Source organism: Panthera uncia, assembly GCF_023721935.1.
Source record: "Panthera uncia isolate 11264 chromosome B2 unlocalized genomic scaffold, Puncia_PCG_1.0 HiC_scaffold_24, whole genome shotgun sequence".
Taxonomy (NCBI): domain Eukaryota; kingdom Metazoa; phylum Chordata; class Mammalia; order Carnivora; family Felidae; genus Panthera; species Panthera uncia.
In genome coordinates, this window is record NW_026057580.1 from 4,976,185 (window position 1) to 4,998,411 (window position 22,227).

A 22,227-nucleotide genomic window follows, 5' to 3' on the forward strand; every position below is an offset into this window, starting at 1 on the left:
GAATATTTTTCAAACGACTCAAACTTTCCTCCTTTCCCCGCTTTCCCGGGTCTCTCTTGGCTGGAATTGCTCTCCTGATTCCCGCGGGGCGCCGGGGCGCGATTCCTCCCCGGGGCTCCTCGGTGGCTCGGGTAACTTCGCGGACCTGGGGACCCGTGGATCTCGCCCCTTGGCCGAGCCCAGCCAGCGCTTCTCCCCCGCTCAGGAGGGCCGGGGCCGGGGCTCCTTCGCCTTTGGGAGGGCGCCCAATCCGGCCCCCCTGGGTCGGGCTACTGAGACTCCAGGACCCGCCGCAGGACTGGAGACCGCGGATTAACCCGAGCGAAGCCCGGGCCTTCCAGCCCCCACTCCGCGGAGGGGCGTCCCCTGGGCGGGGAAAAAGACAAGTTTGTCAGTCGTCGGTGGTCTGTTGGATCGAAGAGCCCCTGCCGCCGCAGAGGGGTCCCTGGCGCCCAGCACACGGAGCAGACAGCCCTGGGGACCCGGGGCAGATCGGCGGCCGGGCTCCTCGGGCCGGGGCGCTGGCTGCTGCGCCGGGCGCGCCAAGGCACCCGGGGCCGGGCCAGCGCCCCCTGCGTCCCCACGCGGGCAGCGGCCCCGCCGGAGGAGAAACCCGGGTCGCCGCCGCAGCCACCGCCGCCTCCTCAGTCTCCCGGTCTCCGTCGCCGCCCCCTCTGTCGCCTCTCGGGGAAAGGGGGGACGCAGGGGGCTTCGCGGGGCCCCGGCGGATGCGCCCCCCGCCACCTCTCGGGCTGCGCCGCCTCGCGGGGATGAAGCACCGGCCGTGAAGATGGAGGTGACCTGCCTTCTACTTCTGGCGCTGATCCCCTTCCACTGCCGGGGACAAGGAGTCTACGGTAAGATCCCGCGTCCCGCTCCACGCTGGCTTAGCACCGCGCGGAAACTTTGCAAGAGGCACAAAGTGCGCGCTGCCGGGGTTTGGTGGGGACCCCGGCTCGGACTCTGGAGTGGATGCCCGGGTCCCCGCCCTTTTCAGGGCGCGAGGAGATCGAGCTCGCTGTTTCAGAGCACGGAAACGGGTCGTAGGGTCTGGCGTGAAGCCGGGGATGCCAGGGGGAGGCACACACTTCCTCAAACCTTGCCGGGGGCCGGAGTGACTCGAAACCCTTGAGAGCACCCAGTGGGCTCGGGAGATCCCGACTGACCCCAAACCCGAGCCTGGGGCAGCGACTTGCACGGAAACCTAGTCCTACCCTGGCTCGGCCTCCGGAGTACAAGCCGAGCGATGCACGATCCGGAGTTGCGCGCGGCTTGCGGGTGAGCTGGCTGCCAGCACGGCGGCGGGGCGGCGGGCTCGCCTTCCCCGCTCTCGCTGCGGCTTCGCTTCTTTTACTCGCTTCTTGACTGCCAGAGCGGATGCCAGCATCCCCTGGAATGGGCACCTAAAACCCCGGCATCCGTTTTCGGATCTAGCGTGAGCCAGTTCTTCCCATCCCCGGTTCCCAGCTACAAAACCCCAGCCCCACCTTCTTTCTCCCTGAGCGCATACACGGACGCATTCAGCCACCGTCCCCAGGAAACGCAAACACGGCACGCACCCATCGGGCTACGTGTTCAAACTCTGCCTCCTGCCACGCAGCTTTGCTCCTGCGTCCCTACGCCTCGCTTTCCGGCGCTAAGGGGGCGCTGGCTGGTTACCCCTTCTCCTGTCTCTCCCGTGGGTGTTCCTGGGGAGAGGTCCTGAGAGCAGGCATCAATGTCCAGGATCACCCCAGGGCTCACCACTCTCAGGGACCCTCCTTCTGAGTTCTAGTAGGCTTCAGTGCCCTGACCTTACAGTCTCAGGGCCTAGTGGCCCTTACTCTGCCTTCTGACTGCAGGATGGTCTGCACAGATCACTTTTTAATATTGTATAGGTGGGGTGGGAGGGTTCCCCGTCCCTCTATCCTGAGTCCAGGGCCTAATTATTCATCTTTAGATCAGGGGAGAGTTTGACCTGTTCTGTTGGTGTGGAGGCAGAGACATTGTCCCCCCAGCTGCCAGCCTGGGGCGCAGATGTTAAATGCTTCCTTCTGGGGGTGGCTGGCGTTGCCTCCTGGTACCTCGCGAGGGGCAGGGGTGTCTTGAGGGGTGTCTGGGAGGTGACATGCTCCTGGCTCTATACAGCTTGCTGGCTTGGGCATAATTCCCTGGGGAGGCCGGCCCAGGCATCTGGCCAAACTCTGCTCTTAATTAGTTTGTGTGTCTCTTACTGCCTGGCCCTTTACATAGGCCAGAAGAGGAAAAAAGAAGGAAGAATGTAGCAGGGACCTAGAGAGGCTGGGTTGTGGGGAGGAGGCCACTGAGCTAGCCCCAGAGGCCTCCCCGGGGGCAGAGGAAGACACCAGAGGGCTGGGGTGGGGGTGGGGGTTCTTTTTCTTCGTTGTCCCCAAGGTTTTCTTGTAGCTTCACTGCCTCCTTAAGAGGTGGCCTAAGGATGGATGTCACTGAGGTCTTTACCTCCTCACCACACCCCAGGGGCTCTGAGGGTGACAGAGAACCCTCACTATTCCCTACTGTCCTCTACTCTGCCCCTCCCCCCTAAGTGTCCTTGGGCAGATCTGGCGAACTATCTCCTGGTCATCCCTCTCCTTGGTCCCCTCCAGCTTTTCCAGACTTCTCCAGGGCTGCACAGGGCCCATGTTGGGGAAGCCCCTCTGAGCCTAGCCTGGAAACCCCAGCAATAAGGGCAGGGTTGGGGTCGGGTGGGGGCTATGGAAGCAGTGTCTGTAGACCCTGATTTCAGAGTCCTAGGGGACCAGGATTTAGCCATTGGCTTATCTGCCTCTCATTTTCTGTATTTTCTCCTCCCTCATGTGCCTAGATCTCACTTTTTGTTGCTCTCCACTTAGAGCAAACCAAGCTGGGTGTACTGGGGCCAACCCCAGGGCTCTAGGGTGACAGTCTTTGCATCTTCCCTTTGAGGTGTTGGCTCCAGGGCAGGCTGGGGCCTCAGGGAAATTGCAGAGTGAAGCATCTTTATTGGGATAGATGGGGAAGAGGTTAAGATCTAGTATGAGAAGGAGGATGGCAAGAGGCTGCTGAGTTCTTTGTGATGCTAGAAGCTTTGGCCAGAGACAGCAGAAGGGGGAACTATGGTACTACCGTAGTTCTTCTGCCCACCCCCCCCCCACCCTGGTTTCCCTCTCTGCCTAAAGCAGATGAAGCAGCGTGAGAAAGAGTAGAGTGTAGGGGTGAGAGATGGCCACTTGTGTCCATCATTGTATCCTGGCATCCAACATGGTGCCGGGCACACAGCAGGAGCTCGGCAAATGTTTGCTGCAGGAATGAAGGGCCATGGTTGCAGGTGGCAGGGCGTGGGGGGAGGTTGAGGAAATGCTTTTTGAAATTCTTTCTCCCCAAGAAGTCTGTCTAGGATGTTTTCCAGCAGGGTAGTGGGGCACACTCTGAGGGTCTCTGCTTTAGGGAGAGTCACAGATTCCTAGACTGGCAGCTGTAGGAGACCTCAGGGAGGAGGAGAGAGAAGAGGCTGAAAGCCCAGTGCTGCCTTGGCAGTGAGGAGAGGCCAGTTTTAGCCAAGGCACAAAAGAAAACATGTGTCCTGGGGAGGGAACCCGGCCCCTTCCCCTCTGCCTAGCCCTGCGTGGCTGAGGGAGGGGTAGATTAACATGGAAGCTGAATCGAGAGGGCAGAAGAGCAGGAGGGCAAAGCCGGCAGGATCTATCTAGCTTGGGCTGTGGGTCTCTGTTGAGGCTGGTAGGAGGCAGGTGTCCAGAGCCTATTGGCTGCTTCCATCTGAGGGTCCTGTTGCCGGGGTCTGAGGTCTGCTGTCTGTAGCAGGGCTGGGGAGGTGCTCTCAGTCTGGCCAGGTGGTTTCGCTCCTTCTTTGGGACACAGATGCTACGGCAGCCCAGTGCTGGACCAGATGGTCCATTTGGAGCCGATCTCCTCTTCCCTCCCTGCCTCCCAATCTCCTGGCCCGGTTTGTTGTGCTCCGTGGTGGATTCTGCAGTCTGTTTTCTGGCCGGCCAGGGGGGTGGGCTGGCCCCAGAGGCCTACTCCTGGGCAAAGGCAGGAGCCAGGTGAGGGAGGAAGGGCATCCCGTGTGTGGAAAGCATCAGAAAACACCCGCTCCTCCATCCTGGCTTCCGCTTCTCCCCGTAGCTGCCGGACGCCCGGCCAGGGCAGGTCAGTGGGATTCCACTCCCTTACAAAAACACAGCAAACCTCTGGATTATTTAATATGCAGGAGTAGGAATTGACATTATCCTTAAGACAGGTTGTTTGCAACTTACTGGTGGAAGTCAAAATATTTCACCAAAGGTGTCATCAGAAACTACCATCCTATGCTAATTTTTGTGGGAACATGAAGACAGATGTTGAATAATTTGACAAGAGCAACATAGCTTACAGAATTATCACCAAGTCAGGGTTTTTTTCCCCCTCCTCTGAGGGGTGCAGAGAAAGAATTTCAGGAAGTGCGTCTCCCAGTGCCATCTTCTGGGTGTTGATCCTGGCTGTGGGCACTCTTGGGATTTCTCACTAGAGTTTCTACCACAAGTCTTGAGTCTGGCTGTCCAGATCTAACCCTGTCCTTGGAGAAGGCATGCCATCAGAAAACTGGTCCCCTAGGGCTAATGGAAGGCTCTGGGGGTTTCTAAATGTCCTCAAGAAGGTTCCAGCCTCTGTTCCTTCTTCCTTCCCAGTTATGGTAACTGCATGAGAGAGAGATGGAGCCTTGTGCCCACAAGTCAGGCTGGTTTCTTTGCCTTGCCAGCATTGTCTTCCCACCCCCCTCCACCTTTCCCTGCTGAAGTTGATGTTGGCCCCTGAGCCAGCCTCAGGACTCCCCAGGTCCAGTAGCAGAGCCTGGAGAGCCCCACTTAGGGTCAAGATCTGCATGGTGCCCCATCCTACACTGCAGGCAGGGGATCGGTGTTTCATGGGTGGTGGTGGGGCCCTGGTGAGGGGGTGGTTAGAGAGGATTTTATTAGCCGGAAAGCACCCTTGAGGGAGTGTGCTGGGGACATGCCAGGGGCCCACTTGTAATTGGCCAGGCTTGGCTGTGAGTTGCTGAGGCCGGGCGGCAAAGCTTCCTTTAGAGCCTGGTATTAGCTCTGCTTTGCTAGAACAGGGAGGAACGGGGTGGGGGTGGGGGTGGGGTGGGGTGGGTGCTGTTGGCAGGGGGAGTGCTCCGGAGGGAGAATGGAAGGAGCTAATCACGGCCGCCAAGGCCCGGCAAATGAATGATGCAGGAAATCAATACCTGGGGGCGGGGGTGGAAATCCGGGCAGTGGTAGCAGCCCCAGCGTCTCTAGCTGCCCAGGAGGCACGGGTGGGCCTGGGAGTAGTGAGATAGGCTGAAGTGTGAAGGACCCCTCTCTGCTACCTCCTCCCTTCCTCCTTCCTCATCACTTCTCTGCCTTTCTTCTCCCCCACTCTTGTCTTCCATCTCCATGTTGGGTCAGGCAGTGCTGCACCCCACAAAGGCAAGGGGCCTGGGAGAGAGGACCTTGGGCCTCTCAGTCCTGGCAGGACATTGCCCTGCCCCCTACCTACCGCTGGACACCTGAGCCTGACCAGGCCCCAGGTGCAGGGAGTGTGCGTAGCTGCCCAAGGACTGTACCTGATGCTGCTGGCACTGCCACTCCAGATGTGGCCAGCAGGGGGAGGGCTTGGCCACCACATTGCCTTTTCTGGGCTCCCTGGGCCTCAAGCCTCCCGGTGGGATGAGTTATTCCAGTTCCTCAGCCTGGGGTCTTTGGGAGCTCCTTAAGGCCTTCTGATGCTCCAGGCCACCTCCACCTCCCACACACCCACCCCCTGTCACAGGGCATTTGCCTGTGGCCAAAGCCACACTTGCTGCGCCCCATGCCGCAAGAGAGCTCGGCAGTAGGTCTCAGCTCTGTGGGATCCTGCCCAGGTGGGGCGGTGTGCAGAGCTGGGACTGTATCCGTCACAGAGCTGCCTCTTTGTGAACCTGGGGTGTGGCCCCTGTTCTTCATCTTCCTCCCCTTCTCAGAACACTCTGCTTTGCAGGCACACAATCTGCCCATGGCAGGAACTAGGTATTAAGGGACCCCACTGCATTTGAATGCCGATACAGGAGTCGAGACCAATGCTTAATAACTGAGGAATCTTTTTTAAACAATGGAATTGTTACCCCCACCCCCCACCCCCGCAGTCAATGAGTAACACGTGCTCTTTGCAAAACAATCAGAGAATACAAAAAATTATAAGGAAGAAAGTAAAGCTCACTTGATATCCCACCCTGCATTTGGTGATGGTTCTTTCAGGTGTCCCTTTATGCAAAGAAGAATGACTCTTTTCGAGAGAATCATTGGTTATTACAACAATCCCTCATAGGGAGTAAGTGTCATGTGCCTTTACCCAGTGCTCGTATGCCTCTGATTCCCGTAAGGTTCTGAGAGGTTAGCATAGCATGTCCTATTGTCCGCATTTAAGAGAAGAGGAGACAGACACTTAAGTGACCTGCTCAAGGTTACACAGCTGGTAAGAAGTGGCCACGAGGCTCCATCGCTGGGGACCTTCTGATTTGGAGGTAGGAAAGATGGAGTTTCCTCCCTCAAGGAGAAGGGGAGAGGAGTTACACACAAGATGGTTCCTGAAGATCTTGGTAAATGCCATGTGGCCAGGGCAGATAAAGGACTGAGGGAATTCAAAGGGTTAGGAAGTTACTTCCAAGGTCTTGTGAAGGGGGCGTTTCAACTGGCTCGATGAATAGAAGTAAGGCCTGAGGAGAACATCACAGATGGAGGGCTCACTGTGGCAAAGGCATGGAGGGTAAAGAACCTGGTCTGTGCAGGGAGTAATGAGTTGTTCTGTCGGGCTGGAACATCGTTTGAAAAAGAATGGGCACTTAGAGTTGGCACAGCAAAGGAACAATCATAACAATGGCTAATGTTTACTGCCTGGGCTGAGATCACAAACGTGCATTCACTACAAACATGCAGTCACTACAACCCTTGGAGTGAGTCATTTTCAGCCCATTTTACCAAAAAAGTAAACTGAGGGCTCAGAAAGATAAAGTCACCTGTCCAAGTGCTGGAGCTGGGCTCAAACCCATATCGGATTACGGAGCCTGTGTTTGGGTGTAGGAGGCTGGAATTCTGGGTCTGGGAGAAGCTGTCAGGAAGGTCCTGAGCAGAGAAATGGGTTGATGTCAGCCATATTTCAGGCTGCTGTGCAGCTGTGTGTTTTGAAGAGGGTATATATGGTCAGGAGGAGGGAGACTGGTTGGGAGGTTCCGCGGTTGTCTGGGGAATTCATAGGGAGAACTCCATCCAGGGTGGTGGCTGTGAGAATGGACAGGAGGTCTCAGGTACAAGAACCACAGGGAGTAAAGGCTCTGTATGGAACACGAGATATCTGGCGAGAGAAATAAGCTCTTACTCTCTTAGAGTTTGCATTCACGCTGAGGGGAGACAGACAGTAAACAGTAAACAAGTATAAAATGCATCCTATGGTGATGGGTTCGATGAAAAAGGGGAAAGGAGCTTAAGGGACAAGGAGGGGTAGACTGTGGTTCAAGTTCACATACAGAGTGGCTGGGAGGCTTCCTTGTATAGGTGCCACCAGAACAGAGAGCTGAAGATGCGGAGGGAGGAAGCCCAGTGGATATCTGCAGGAAGTATATTCCAGGCAGGAGATTAACCAGCGCAAAGGCCCTGGAGTAGGAGCCTGCCTGGCCTGTTTGGCAACAACGAGGAGTCCAGTATGGCTGGAGCAAAGTGAGCGATGCAGGGGGCAGGGGGAGGAGGTGGCGTGAGAGAGTTAGTGGGGCCTGGTTGTTTGCAGTCTTGAAGGCTATGTAAGGATGTTGGCTTGTATTCTGAGAGGCGTGGGGGAGCCATGGGAGGCTTTTGAGCAAGAGAGAGACATGAGTTGACACCTTTTTAATAGAATCCCTCTAGCTGCCATGTGGAGAATAGACTGTAGGGGGTTGGGCGTGGGGGAAGAGATCCGGTTAGAGATTGTCGGAAAACGCAAGAAATGAGACTGTACAATCATTAGGGTCCAAAAGGGCTTCAGGAAGAGCACAGGCAAGAGCTGGGGCTGAAAATGGCTGTGAGGTTTGGCACACAATGGCAGAGCAAAGGCCACAGAAGTCAGGCAGGTTTAGGGCAACGGCGTGACGTAGTTAAGAGCTTGGAATTCGGGGTAAGAAACCAGGGCCGAACCCCAGCTCTGCCCGGCACCAGCCACGAGAGCCTGGAAGGTTACATCAGCTTTCTCAGGCATGGCTTTTCCGCTTGTCGGAATGTTTACTGCCGACAGTAGTAAACTGCGGTGGGTAGTCGAGCCCACCGCACGGGTTTGTGATAAGCACGCCATGAGACCGTGCTGGGGAGCCCTGGGCACTGTGCTCGGCACTCAGCCAGGCCTCAACACATCGCTTTATTCTAATGACTGATGCCCGTGCAGTTTTGAACTTTATGGGATTGTGGTGTGGGATGTGTGGGAGCCCTGGTGGTGGGGTAAGTGGACACGAGTGTTCATGCTCAGGAGAGAGAGCATTCTGAAAGAGGCTGATTTGCACACGTGGATTTATGTGCACAGAACAATGTGGGCTGAAATCATGAGTGGACTGAAATTGCCAGGGAAGAGAGAGTAGAGTGAGGGGCACTGGACTGAGACCAGCACCCTGGGGGTGGAAGGAGTGAGAGGAGACAGAGTAGAAGGCATCAGGGAGGAAGAAGGAGACCTAAGAGGGGACAGGGATCAGAAAGCCAGGAGAAGGGCCAGGGTCTATGGGAGGAAGGGCCATTTAAGGTGGAGGAGGAGACAGAGTAAAGGCCATCTGGGGACTAGGAGGTTGGCAGAGAGGCAGCAGGGCTCCTCGAGATCCTCTGGGGACTTGGGGAAACCTCAGATGCTGATTCAGTGGGTCCGGGGCTACGCTGAGATTCTGCATTTGTAACGAACTCCTCGGTGTGATGCCCATGCTGCTGGTCCAGTCGCTCTTTGGATAGCAAGGGCATACAGGAAGGAGGTTAGACTGAAGCGGCAGACTTGGGATGGAGGGCCAAGTAGGTGGCTTGCTGCCTGTGAGGGGCTGTGGCCCAGTAGCCTCACCTCCGAGCCTCAGTTTCCCCATCTGGAAGGCCGGTTTAGGCATGCCCGCCTCTTAGGATTCCAGAGAAGCCCAACAGTGATAATGCTTTGCAAGCTCTCAGGCGAACTCTGGGGACTCTGTTTCGCGAGAGCAGAGGGGGTGGCAGGCAGATGGTAGGGAGCCCCGGGTGTGGGTGGCCTGTTGAAGCAGGAGGTGCGGGCTGCGCTTTTGAGAAACGTGGCGGGCCAGGGAGGGCTTGAACAGCAATTCCTGCTCCCCTTGCCTGGCCTTCCGCCTGTGGGAAGCTGGGCTGCAGGGGTGGGCGATCTGGGTCAGTGGGTGGTGACCTGGGCAGGCATGAGGACGCTGCTTGGCCAGCTTTGGAGATTCCACCCCGCGCTCTTCTGGGTTCCTTTCCAGTCCAAGAAACTCTGCTGAAATAGACTTTGATTATCTGGAGGGCTGGAAGCTTCGTGGAGAAGTGGTTCTCAACCCCAGGGGCATGGCAGAACCACCTGGAGAGCTTTTTCAACGACAGATGCCCGGCTCCACCTCAGACCTCCTGATTCAGAAACTCTGCAGGTGGCATCAAGGCAGCTGTGGTTGTAAGAGCTCTCCACTCGATTCTCGGGCACAGCTGGTGTAGACAGTGCATCCGAATGAGTCAGGCCCAAACAGATGTCTTCTTCCCCTGGGCTTTCTGAGGGCATTTCTGGGTTTTCTAGGTCACCGCCCAAGCTTTGTTTCAGCCAAGCTCTGGACCCTGGGGTTTTAAAAAAAAACCCCTATGCTTATTATTCTGTAAATTAGGAGCAGGGAGGCTTTCTAGTTTAAGAGTTCTAACTGGCAAGTGCAGGTCATGATCTTTGGGAGACTGGCCCCTCCCTCTGCTTCTGACCACGGGATTTCCAGTCCCGAACCTAGAGAGCCTGAAAGAAACTGCCCCAGAAATGCTGTTTTCATTGATTTTCAGTAGGTAAATTCTGTTACCATGTTGAAACGTTGCCCTTTTGTTTATTCTTTTCTCTTTTTGGTTTAGAGAAAAATGAAAATTTCAGAGCTGGACCACATCACAGCAATTCAGTGTAAACCAAGCAAATATTTAATGAATATCTATCTGCCGAGTGTCTGGAAGGGTAGTGGGTGCCGTGGCTGCAGGGGTGAAGGGCACCTGCCCCCGGGGAGCTCACAGTGGAGCAGGAGAGTGCAGTCCTTTCCAAAGCCCTCATTTTGGAGAAGCTTGAGTGATTTGCCCAAGGCTGTAGGGTTAGCAGGTAGTGGAGTAAGGATTTGCACTCAAGCCTGCCCAGTGCAAAGTCTAGGGTCTGCCTGCTGCCCCACATGTGAGGTTCCTGAAGGAAGTATCTGGCCATTTTTTGTTCCCCAGCCTGTGTTGTGGAGGATGGGTTGGCTGAGGACCCTCAGTCTTATATCAGATAGACATCACATTCTGTTGCTAGAAACAAAGTCTTGACTATGGAGCCTCCAACAAATTAAAGCTGACTTTCTTAAGTCGAGAGGTAGACTATCCATGACTGCTATGGTGACTCCCTGGTCAATGCAGATCCATTCTCTTTCCATCTTATTGCTCTGCTCTCTCTACAACGGTGCTTCTCAAACTCTGCCACGTGTTAGAATTACCAGGTTGGGTGCTTAAAAATCCTGATGCCTAGGTCATACCTCATACCAGTTAAATCAGAACATCTGGGAGTAGGAACCAGGCATCAGTGTGTGTGTGTGTGTGTGTGTGTGTGTGTGTGTGTATGCGCGCACACACACACACACACACGTTCAGCATAAAGAACTCCAGCCTTAGAGCATTTTGCTTCAAAGTCGCCAAAGGGCTGCTGGGGCTCAGCCATCGTGACACATTCCAGGCAGGAGGAAAGGAGGAACATTTAAAAGGGTGGACCTTCCAGCTGAGTCAGCTTCTATTAAAGAGCTTTTCCAGAAGCCCCCTCCCAATGACTTCTGCTTGCATCCCATTGGCTATTCTTAGCTGCAAGGGACGCTGAGACATGTAGTCTTTTAGATGGGCACATTGTCACCTAGGAAAATATCAGGTTACATTAGAAAGAAGTGGAGAATGGGTATTGGGTAGGTAATGAGTAGTCTTTACCACAAATCCCTACCTTGGGGCCAGTTGGCATTTCTTGAAATGAGAGAGGATTTAGATGGATGTCAGTGCTGCTCTCACCCCTCCCTGCCAGCCTAGCTCAGGGGCTCTGGCTGCTCTGAGGATGCCCAGAAGAGACATAGGGAGGAGACTTGCTTAGGGTCACCCAGACATTCATGAGGGGTCTAGTTTCCCATCTGCCAGTGCTCCTTTTTTTTTTTTTTTAAGTTTATTTATTTATTTTGAGAGAGAGAGAGAGAGAGAGCGCTCACACAAGCAAAGGAGGGGCAAACAGAGAGAGAGGGAAAGAGAGAGAATCCCAAGCAGGCTCCGAGCTGTCAGTGCAAAGCCTGACGCGGGGCTTGAACTCATGAACGGTGAGATTATGCCCTGAGCCGAAATCAAGTGTCAGATGCTTAAGTGACGGAGCCACCCAGGTGCCCTGTATCTTCCAGTGCTCTTGTTCCTTCCTCCCCACCCCAGCACCATTCACACTTGCTTGAGGTTGTTCATTTCTGCTGGTCGATACCCCTTTCCACTAGCAGGTAGCTCTTTTTGCTCACAGCCACCAGGAGGGCACTGTGGATTTTTAGACCAGAAACTGAAGGTCCATACTAGAAGCCAGGGACTGGAGAGCACTGTAGAGGTGATGATCTAGCTCATTTTCTCCCTCTCAGGCCCACACCCATCTGGGACCAGGCTACTCCATTGCTGTTTGCTCAGTGTCTCTGGTCCTTGTTGCTGGAAACTTCTCATTGTCTGACCCTATTTCCACTCACCTTAACATAATCTCTTATCAGAAAGATTCAGGAGCTGAGGCCTTTGAGCTGAACTTGAACATCTCTTTGGCCCCGAGACTTTCCCTATGTGATTCTTAAGGAACTCTTCATGAAGGCACCTTTTCCCATGTCTGAGAGGGACATCAGGAGGGTAGAGGTAGGGAGCTGGATTCTGGTGGCCCCATCTACCTGTGTTTGGTTCTGGCATTTCAGTAAAATGCAGAGGGACCTTGGGGGAGGTCACTTTAACTTCCAGTAAAGTATATAAGCCCACAAGGCAAGCTGGAGGTGGCAAGGCCTGGCTTTACTCTCCTTTCTGGAATAAGGCCACAGAGTAGACAGAGGGAAGGCCATGAGATGGGGTCTCAAGGTGTGGCAAGGAGTGAGCTCATCTGCCAGGCAGTTGCCTTAAGTAGTGACCCAGAAGCAGATTTTTGAGATTCAGTGCAAGAAGAAACAGACCAGTGAAGGTAAGTGGCTTGCCAAGGTCACACAGCAATGAGGTGTCAAAGCTGAAGTTAAAAGCCAAGGGACTCTACAGCTGCATCTTTCTCATTCTCCAGTATCACCTCGTAGGTTCAAAGAGAAGCCAGGACCTGTCTACATGGTATTTACAAACTTTTTTATGTCCACACCTTTATAATTCTCCCATCACCCCTGTGAATGCTATGTCTCATTCCCAGGCCTCATTACATCTGGACTGTAGGATCTGGGGCTCATTCTGGGTCCAGGGCTCCTGCTTAGATGTTAGAAGTCCTTAATGGAAAAGTCAGGGAGGCCCCCCTTGTGGGTAGAGGAAGCAGTTGGCTTGGCAATGTGAACTGCTGCCAGTCCCCACCAGGCCCAACATCTCTGTCACACTGCCTAAGTCTCACCTTAGAGTTATTGACAAGTTAGCCAGCAGAAGCATGGTCTGTGTTACCAGAAGGTTGTTCTGGGAGTACCTGGCAGCCCTCAAGCCTTCCTCCAGTGGCCCAGGTTGGTTGATCAGATGAGTTGGATCTTGAAGTGTTGGTATTCATGCAAGGAAGTTTCCAAGGAAGTCATGGGTGGAGGTAGGGAAGCATGGTAGGTTATGTGATGTTGGTGGGTGTGATTGTTAAGCAGTATGAGGGTCCTGGGTTGTGGCCATGTGAGAGATTTAATAGTGGACACCATGGTGATCAGGATTGGCTTGGGCTCCCTGTCTTAGTTTGGGCTCCCCAGAAGCAGATGCCGAGATAAGGAGCCAAGTGAGGTAGTTTATTTGGCAGGTGAGCTTGGAAAACTCTGGTAGGGAAATGGAGATGTAAGACAGGGAACCAAAAAAAGGTGCACCGTCAAGCCAGTCACTACTGTGTCCCATTGGGGACCTCTGGGACACCATGTAAAACACTCTCCCACCATGGTGAAGGAGCTGGGGCATGTATACACCAACTCCTATCTGTGTTGGTTGAAGGCTGCTCCTGGGGGTATTAATTTCCTGGTACTTCTAGCCCAGTAGGCATGGAATGTAAGCTCTAGTGGCCAGAGATGGCCTCAGATAGAGAGAAGCAGGTTCTGGCCAGTGTGCAATGAGGCGGTCAGGGGAGAGGATGTGGTGCAGAGAGGGGAGGCACCAACAGCTGTACGACATCCTGCCTAAGCCATCGGTCTTGCTTTTTCAGATCCAGCCTGTTTTGCTGAGCTCTTTGTTCTTAGGTCCTGTCTTCTAGATGCATGTATAAGCCCTGACTCCGGGATAAAAACTCTCCCTTGCGGCCATCAGACCTGTGAGCTGCTCATTTACTTCCTAGGATTTTGTGACCAGAACCCCAGCACATCGATTTCCCCAAGACCTTCCTGATAGAGTCCAGGCTCTCCCTGATGGATTGAAGGGGGCCTTACACTTGGGGAGGGCAGGGTTGGGGGATCACTGAGGACAAACTCAGAGTCTACAGGTCTTTTGGGCATTGCCACGAGAGGCATGATCTTTAGCTACCCACCTGCTGAATTCAAAACTAAGAAAGAGGTGGGGACAATCTCTGAGACTAGCTCTCCGCAGGCAGAATTCTGTGTGGGTGAAAAAGTAGATTGCTTTCTGTCCACCTCCTTCTCCAGGAACCAAACCTCCTCCCGTGGGCAGACTAGCCTGTACCCCTGAACATCCCTGGGCCTAATGGGTCCAGATCAGAGCACCTCCATCCTGTTGTGAATTTTTGTGTCTCTTCACTACCCACCTGAGATTAACTAATTAGTCAGATATTTTATTGAGCACCTCCTATGTGTCAGACACTGTTCTCAGCACTGAGGATACGGCAGAGAGCAAGACAAAGAGAAGATCTAGAATCACAGGCTTGTAGAGTCAGAGCCAGGAGGGATCTTAGGGCAAATCTGATCATTTGTTCGGGAGAGAAACCTGAGGCCGAGAAGGAGCAAGAGAAGCCTTCATGCCACAGAGCAAATAGGGAGCCCAGCCTGGAATCATGGAAGGTCAAAGATAATGGGCTAAGAGGTCACCTTTCCCTAACTGCTCAGTTTTTAGAGGCAGAAACCAGTGGCCAGAGGCAAGAGTCACACCAAGCTAGTGGCATGGGTTTTGCCTGCCAGTGAACACAGCATTCTCTCCTGCATCCCTTCCAAGCCAGACTTGGGCTCTGATGTACTGAAGGGAGTGTGTGTGTGTGTGTGTGCGTGCATGCACGCGTGCATGCATTGTGCCTGTGCCTGTGTGGCTTTACATGGGCTAGGGCAGCCAGCAGGAGATATGAGTGGCTTTCCAGTGATCAAGACATCCCACCTCCTTCTGGGACATACAGTGAGCTCTCCCCTCCTGCCTCCTCTAGCTCTCCCATACAGCCATGGCCCCTGGCACTGCCCACTGCCACAGTGACCTCGGGCAATGCTGGGAGGGTTCAGTCCTGAAGGATGCCCTGATGTGCCTGAAGCATCAACATCCCTGACTGCCTCACTCCCTTTTTCTGGAGCTGAAGGAGCAGAGGCTGTGAGGCTGTCCAGGGCAGGGGTGGGATGCATGCCTCCCAGTCTGCTCCCCCTCATTCTGTTGGAGCTGGGGCAGGTGTAAGGAGTGGCTCTAGAGAGCCAGGCTGAGAGGCAAAAGGGGAGGTAGTTCTGTGTGCTGGTAATCAGTGTGTGTGTGTGTGTGTGTGTGTGTGTGTGTGTGTGTAGGACCATTGGCATGAGATAAACTGCTCCCACTGGGTACCTTGATAGGAGCTAAAATACACCCCCCCCCCGTTCTCTCTACCCTGTGCATGTGCACTTTACATGTATTTTTTGTGTACCCGTAAATACACCAGGGCATACATGTGCTGAAAGTGATGGTGATGTACAAGAGCCTGTGTACAGGGGACCAGATGTGTACATGTGGGGAGACTGCTGACCTCTTTCGGGGGCCTTCTCTGGGTCTACCTTTATCCCACTGCCTCTCCAGGCAGCCCTTGGCTCCCAGGCAGGGGGCAGGAGCGGGCATCCAGCACTCTGGGCCGCCAGCTCAATGCTTATATCCAGCCTGGGTTATGGCTTACCTCCCCCCACCCCGCTTCTAGGAGACCTGAAGTGGGGGCCAGGGGCAGGCCGAGGCTGGCCTGGAGCTCCTGGCTAATTTTCCCCGGCCTCCATCGATCCAGCAGCTTCTCCTGAGTCTATTAGCAGTCGGCGAGTGAAAATATCCCCCATTGCGAGCCCTGACCTGAGACAGGGAGGAATCCATAGCAATTTGTTCAAACAGAGGAAAGCGTTTCCTTCTGATTTGTATTCCAATTTATTCTAGGCAGGAAGGGGGTCAGGGTGGGAGGGGTGAACCCTGGCTCACCAGTGCTGGGCCCGGGCCCATCCCCCTCAGCCCCCCATGCCAGCCGGGGTGGCAGCTGGTGCTCCCCATGGTTCCTGGGGTGGGGGCTGAGGAGGGGAGGGTGGGCCCCAGCAGGGGGACGGGAAGAGAGGCCCGCCAGCCTTCCCAGCAGGCCCTGCTTGGCTGGAGAGCTCAGTTGTGGATTTGGTTTTCACAAAATACAAAGCCGCCTGCTCGGAGCCTCTCTCCCGGGCACTGGGGCCTGTGCCAGGCGTGCGCTCACCCGCTGTGCCCGTGCCAGGATGGGGGCTGGGCCGGGCCCATGGACAGTGGCCCCAGCTGGGCTGAGTGGCAGGAGGGTCTATTCTCCTGAAGCCCTCCCCAGCCAGCCTTGCGGGAACAGAGCCACTCAGGCTCTGAGGGGAGCTGAGACTTTGGAAAAGCTGCTGTGCAGGGCGGAGAGCCCCTCTCCACGGGAGTCCCAAGTGCATCTTCCTGGCGCAGTGCTCAGGCTTCGAACCTGGTCTGAGCGAACTGGGGGTCACTGCTGTCCTGCCCAGGAAGACTCTTTTGAGCACTTACGATAATGACAGCTCTGACTGACATTCATTAAGTACCTACAGTTTGCCGGGCACTGGGCTAGTGCTATTGAGTAACCAGTCCTTGCAGGTGCCAGGCCGCCTCGTGTGCCTCAGTTTCCCCCTCTCCCACATACTTCTGTCACCCCGCCCCCCATCTCTGCTCAGTCTCTCTCACTTCCTCCTGAGAATCACTTCTCCCTTCCACCTGAGGGTGGCCCTGGTGACAGAGTCTCAGTACTGACGCCTCTGCAGCCCCCTTTTCCAGAGGGACCCCATGAACAGGCGAGCTCCTTTTCTTCCAGGTAGCTTTCCTTTGGCCCCACCTCACCCTCACCGCCAGGACCCCGGCCTCTGCAGAGGTGGCACCATGGCAACAGGAGACAAGGATTCTGGGAAGGGTCAGCCAAGTGGTCCTACAGCCACCCCCCTCCACTGCTTTCCTTCCTTCTTGGGTCAGTGCCCGCAGGGAGGGGAGTAACCAGAGACGTTCTTCACACCCAGGTGTCAGCGACTCGCAGCTCTGAGGTCAGCTGTTGCACATGATTTGCCAGGCTCCATGACACCACCAAGGTCTAATTTCAGAAGCCAGCAACTAAATATACCAAAGCTGATGAATAATCATCTCTCTCAGGTGGGAGCATGCGGCCTCAAGGAGCAGAGGCTTCTGAAACAGATCTGGGTTCAGGTTCTGCCTCAGCCGCTCCCTGGCTGTGCGATCCCGGGCAGGTTGTGCTCTGTGCCTCATGTACAAGATGGCATTATAATAGCACCTTCCTGAGGGGGCAGTGGTGAAGAGGGAGTGGGAATGCATGGGAAGCCATTCTTTTTTTTTTTTTTTTTAATGTGTTTATTTATTTTTGAGAGGACAAGCACGAGCAGGGGAGGGGCAGAGAGAAGGGGAGACACAACCCCAAGCAGGCTTCGTGCCATCAGCGCAGAGCCCGATGCGGGGCTTGAACTCATGACCTGAGCCGAGATCAAGAGCCCAACCCTTAACCGACTGTACCACCCAAGCGCCCCTCGAAAGCCATTCTTTGCCAGTGTCCGGCGCATGGGAAGTAAGTGACGGCGACCGTCCAGGGGAGGCCCTGCTAAGTGGGTGCTTCCAGTGCCTGGGCCTGGCTCAGGAAGCTAGTGAGTCACAGAGGCTGCCACCAGGGAAGTGGCATGTGAGGCTCTGTGTACGGGCATGTGACGCATTATCCGGAGAAAGAGGGAGCAAGACCGAGACCTTGTTCCAGGAGAAGGGGTGGCAGAATTCTAGCCCTCCTCCCATCTTCCTCTTGGAAGTTTATGGCAACAATGTTCCCTTTCAGCCACTTTGTAGGTGGGGAGACAGGTGTGTTTTGCACCCAGCCCTTTACTGCACCACTGCCTATTCCAGACCTCAGTTTCCTCCTAAGAGGCAGCCCCCCCCCTCCCCCCACCTCCTCAGCCCCTGGGCGCTTCCTGACAGCAATGACTTTTCCGTCTCTGGCTGTGATTGAACTCTGGTCCAATTGGCCTCCCCCATCCCCAAGTTCTTCACTTTTCTCCCCCGACCTACTGGGTTCCAAATCATTTACAAGTTGTTCAGAGGCTCAGCATTATAATCAGATCCTACGGTGCAAGCCACTTACGTGGTTTCTAAAATTTTAGCCAAAAAAAGGAGTGAAACCCTTCAGTGATGGAGAAAAAAACAATAATGAAAATACTTAACAGGGGGGCAGGTATTGCATTTCTTGATTTATAAATGTACTCAATGCTAAAGAAAATATGTTCCCAAACTTTATGCTTCCTGAATTGACTCTTGGAAAAAAGGAAAAGAAGATTGTTCATCCTTTTCAGGGATTTCATATGCTTTCCCTCCCAGGGGTGTTTGCCTTTTGAAAGGGACACAGAAAGAGAATAAATGAGTGACTGTTTAATATGCAAGGTGTAGATGAGTGTTATGAAGAACACAGCAGGGAAGGGATTGAAAATGGTAAAAGTGGGGGCAGGCATGCTGTTTTAAATGGAGTGGTCAGGGAAGGCTTCTCTCTCTTGAAAGAGCTGTAGGAGGTAAGGGAGAGCGAGTTCTGGAAATCTGGGGAAGAGCAGTCTGGCGGCAGGAGCTGCAAGTGCAAAGGCCCTGAGGTAGGAGTGGGCTCGGCCTGCTTTGAAGAACAGCAGAGAGAGCAGTGTGGCCACAACGTGGAGTATAGTAGAACCCAAGGGAGCAGATGACAAGGTGGCATGGTAGCCTGTTGAAAAGGCATTGGCTTTGACTCCACATGAGATGGAAGTCATGGTAGGGAAGAGGAGAGGAAGCAGAGGAAGGATGGGACCTTAGTGTTGTAAAGGGATCCCTCTGGCTTCTTGCAGAGAACAGACTGAACCTGGCAAGGGAAGAAGGAGAGTAGACCTATCAGGAGGCTGCTATGGTAATTGGGGCAGGAGGTGGTGATGGCTAAACTAGAGTGGTATCTTAGGGGTCAGAGTTAGGATCAGTTTTTTGTTTTCAAATTCATTTTGAGAGAGAGACCGTGTGAGTGGGAGAGAGGCAGAGAGAGGGAGGGAGGGAGGGAGGGAGGGAGGGAGGGAGGGAGAGAGAGAGAGAGAGAGAGAGAGAGAGAGAGAGAATGAATCCCAAGCAGGCTCCAAGGCAGGGCTAGAACTCATGGACCAACAGTGCAGAGACTGACACGGGGTTTGAACTCATGAAACCATGAGATCATGACCTGAGCCGAAACCAAGAGTCAGATGCTTAATGGACTGAGCCACCCAGCCGCCCCTTCGAGTTGGGAATCAGTTTTGAAGGTCAAGCTGAGAGGGCTTGCTGATGGATTGGGTGTGGGGTGTAGGAGAAGGAGAGAAGTCAGGGAGGACTGTTTCTCGCTGACAGCAAGGGACAGAGTGTTTTCACTAATGGGGGTGGGGATGAGGAATGGCTCTTCCGCCTTGGAGTCCTGGGCGGGGAAGTAAGTGCTGTCCTCCTGAGGTCACTGGATGTGGAGAGAGGCGTAAAGTGAATCAGGCCCTTACATCTCTGCTCCCTGATTTTTAAACCTCAGAGCTAATCTTCCTGCCCCCTCTGAGCTGGGGTGAAGGCCAGCCTGGAGGGGCCGTGAGACATTTGAAGCAGTCAGGTTGTGGCACCTATAAGTCCACCCCACGGCTGGGTGGGATGATGCCTGGAAACCCACAGCGGCCTGGGGAGGAGTGGGGGTGGGGGTGGGGTGGTCAGACTGCTGTCTGGCGGTGGTAGGCTCTCCAGAAACACTGTCCTTCCCTCCCCTGCTTTCCCATCCTGGGGTCTAAGGCCCCACCTGCTCTTAAGCCACAGGATTGATTTTGCTTTCAGGGTTGTTATTGTTATTATTACCCACTTAAACAACTTCATAGGGGAAAAAAAAGGAACCCAATGACCATCAAACATTAACCATTCATTCTAAATTCCCTTCCCATACCTGTCAATACATTTTTACATAGCGGTAAACAGTCGTCTGTTCTGCTTTGTCGGCCGACTTTATCTCCTACACACGTCTCCTGGTATTGACTGAGACCTCGGACCTGTCACTTTAATAGCTACAGGGCACCCCCTGCATCGATACTCTGGAGCCTGGTGACCATCTCTCTGTGGCGGAGTGTTTGGGCAGGTGCCAATTTCCCCTTCTTCTAAATAGCTCTGCCGTGAATATCCTTATGTGAATGACTTTTTCCTTTTAAATTATGTCCTTGGGGCCTGTTCCCCAAAATGAGATTGCCTAATAGGTCATAGGATAGGAACAGTTTTATGGTTCTCATTTTGCACCGCCGGGTCGTGCGACAAAGAGTTTGAGCCAGCTTTGCACACAGCCCAGCCGCAAAGGATTTGATCCTCCTAATTTATTTTCACTGGCTTAATAGGTGCATTATGGCTTGTTTCTTAACTTCCAATTTTCACTTCCTGAAGCCACGTTGGGTCTTTGAGCACCCAACAAGATCTGATCTGTGCAGAACTTCATAGTTTACATGGAGCTTGCTGATAATGTCACCTCAGTTAATAAGGCGCTGTGAGTGTAATATTACTGGCTTCTGTTTTGTATGGCAGAAAGGGAGTTTAGTCAAGTTAAGTGCCGCAGCAAAACCTCCAAACAGTTCTTGTAGGTTTGTTATATAGGATTCCCACCCACCTGTCCCCATCCCATTCCTTCTGTGGGCCCAGGATCCGCAGGTACCCATTTCAGCCCAAATTCAGTGCCCTAGCCCTGTTGTCTCCCATCGGCTCCCACAGCCAGCGTGGGCCAGGCCCCAACCAGTGCCCTGCGCTGCCAGGTTGGGTCTCAGCTCCGTGGGGCTTAGAGGAGGCCTCTGCATTTGGGGGTCAGGTGTGGCTTTGGGGGTCCTTCAGCAAAGCCATAACTCTTTCCATTGCCTGGCCTAGGACTGGTCCAAGCTCTGTGTTCTGGGTTGGGGGTCTAGACCTGGCAGCGTGTCTCTGGTCCCACCCAAGATGTGCCCCAGGCCCAGTGTTGTACCTAACACAGGTGCACTGGAGCCTCGGTGCACCTAGGGACAGGGTCACTCAGGGGGCTGTTGGGCTCTACATTGGAAGCTGTAACTCTCAGACCAGGGGCTTCTCATGGCAGACACACCAGAGCTGTGAGTTTGGTTTTATTTTGCTCCCTTCTAGCTATAATTCTTGAGTACCTACTAGGCAGCATGCACTGTGCTTGGCGGATGGCATTCTTACCGTATTTCACACTCACAATAGAGAGCGCGCTTATGCCCATTTTATAGTCAGGAAACTGAGGCTCTAGACTAGAGGGTTAACGATTTGCCCCAGGCCACACAGCAACTACTGCAATGGCCTGGACAAGAACCCCATGCCCAGGGCTGTGTCTACTCCAGTAGGTTTGGATCCTTCCATGGGTTTGGGTCAATAGGTGTGGGGGCTTGGTCATATCTAGTGTCCAGTCTCCTGCCAAGGTGGGGAGCCAAGTGAGCGACAGTGATGGGGTCCCCAGGACTGGCAGAGCTTGGCAGGGCTGGGTAGCTGGGACTCAAGCAGGAGAATTAACACGAGTGACCCCGTGTCCCTGGGCCACACATCCCTGGGCCCGGCAGCTGAGGTCCTGGGTTCTAGAAGCCATTCTCTGCCCTGATGGGTAGCAGACTCTCTCTCCCACCGTCGTCCTGTATGTTCTCTTGGGGAGATCTTTCCTTCCCATGATTACCTCCGTTAGCCCACCTTGCTGTTCTTATCTCTTGAGATCAGGGCTCTTGGCATTCTCCCTAAAGTAGACCTCTTCATCCAGTTTTACATTTTCTTTTCGCAGGCCCTTTGAGCAGGTTCCCGAAGAGTCTCGGGCTATATTATCAAATGGAAAAGGGACTAACATTTGTTAGTACCTACTAGATACTAGTCATTGTGTCATGGACCCAATGTACGTTTTCTCATTTAATTCTTGCAACCCAGAAGTTATCTCCCCTAGTGCCTGAGATGTATTTTCTCCATTTGCAGATCGAAGAAATTGAGGCTTCTGTTTCTTATAGTAATTAGATGAGAGATGGAGTCCTGCCTTTGGCCCCTCATACCACACCATCCGGGCAGCTCCCCAGGCTTACATTTACAGCCTCAGATCAAGCAGAGCCAGATTTAGGGCATGTGCCTTCCTCCTCTCTCCCCTGAGCATCCTACCTTCACTGCTTAGAGCTGCCCTAGGTCCCCTCACTGTTGAGAGTTTTGATCCTGGTCTCCTGTGACCCAGGGAGAACATCCCTTATAGCTACCCTCAGGGACCTCAGAATCCCAGTTTAGAGGGCTTTCCCCATGGCCTGGCCCGACATCCCAGAGTTCCCTAAGTGGTGTGCCTATCACACTTCTGTTGATGCACAATGAAGAGTCCAGGAGGATAACCTGGCCCTCTCGACAACTATGTGCCTTCTCATGAGGCCAGGATATAGGTGCAAGGGTGCTGAACGTTCTCTGGGCCCCGGGG

General features: G+C 54.0%; 1 protein-coding gene across 1 annotated transcript in view; it reads left to right on the forward strand.

Annotated features, from left to right (window-relative positions):
* The first annotated feature begins 663 nt into the window (after window positions 1-663).
* The window catches only part of MDGA1 (MAM domain containing glycosylphosphatidylinositol anchor 1), a 57,784-nt gene continuing 36,220 nt past the window's right edge, over window positions 664-22,227 (forward strand). The window contains exon 1 of the mRNA XM_049653342.1: window positions 664-857. Within this exon, the coding sequence (XP_049509299.1) occupies window positions 791-857 (67 nt within the window). The 5' untranslated portion in view covers window positions 664-790. The remainder of the gene's footprint in view (window positions 858-22,227) is intronic.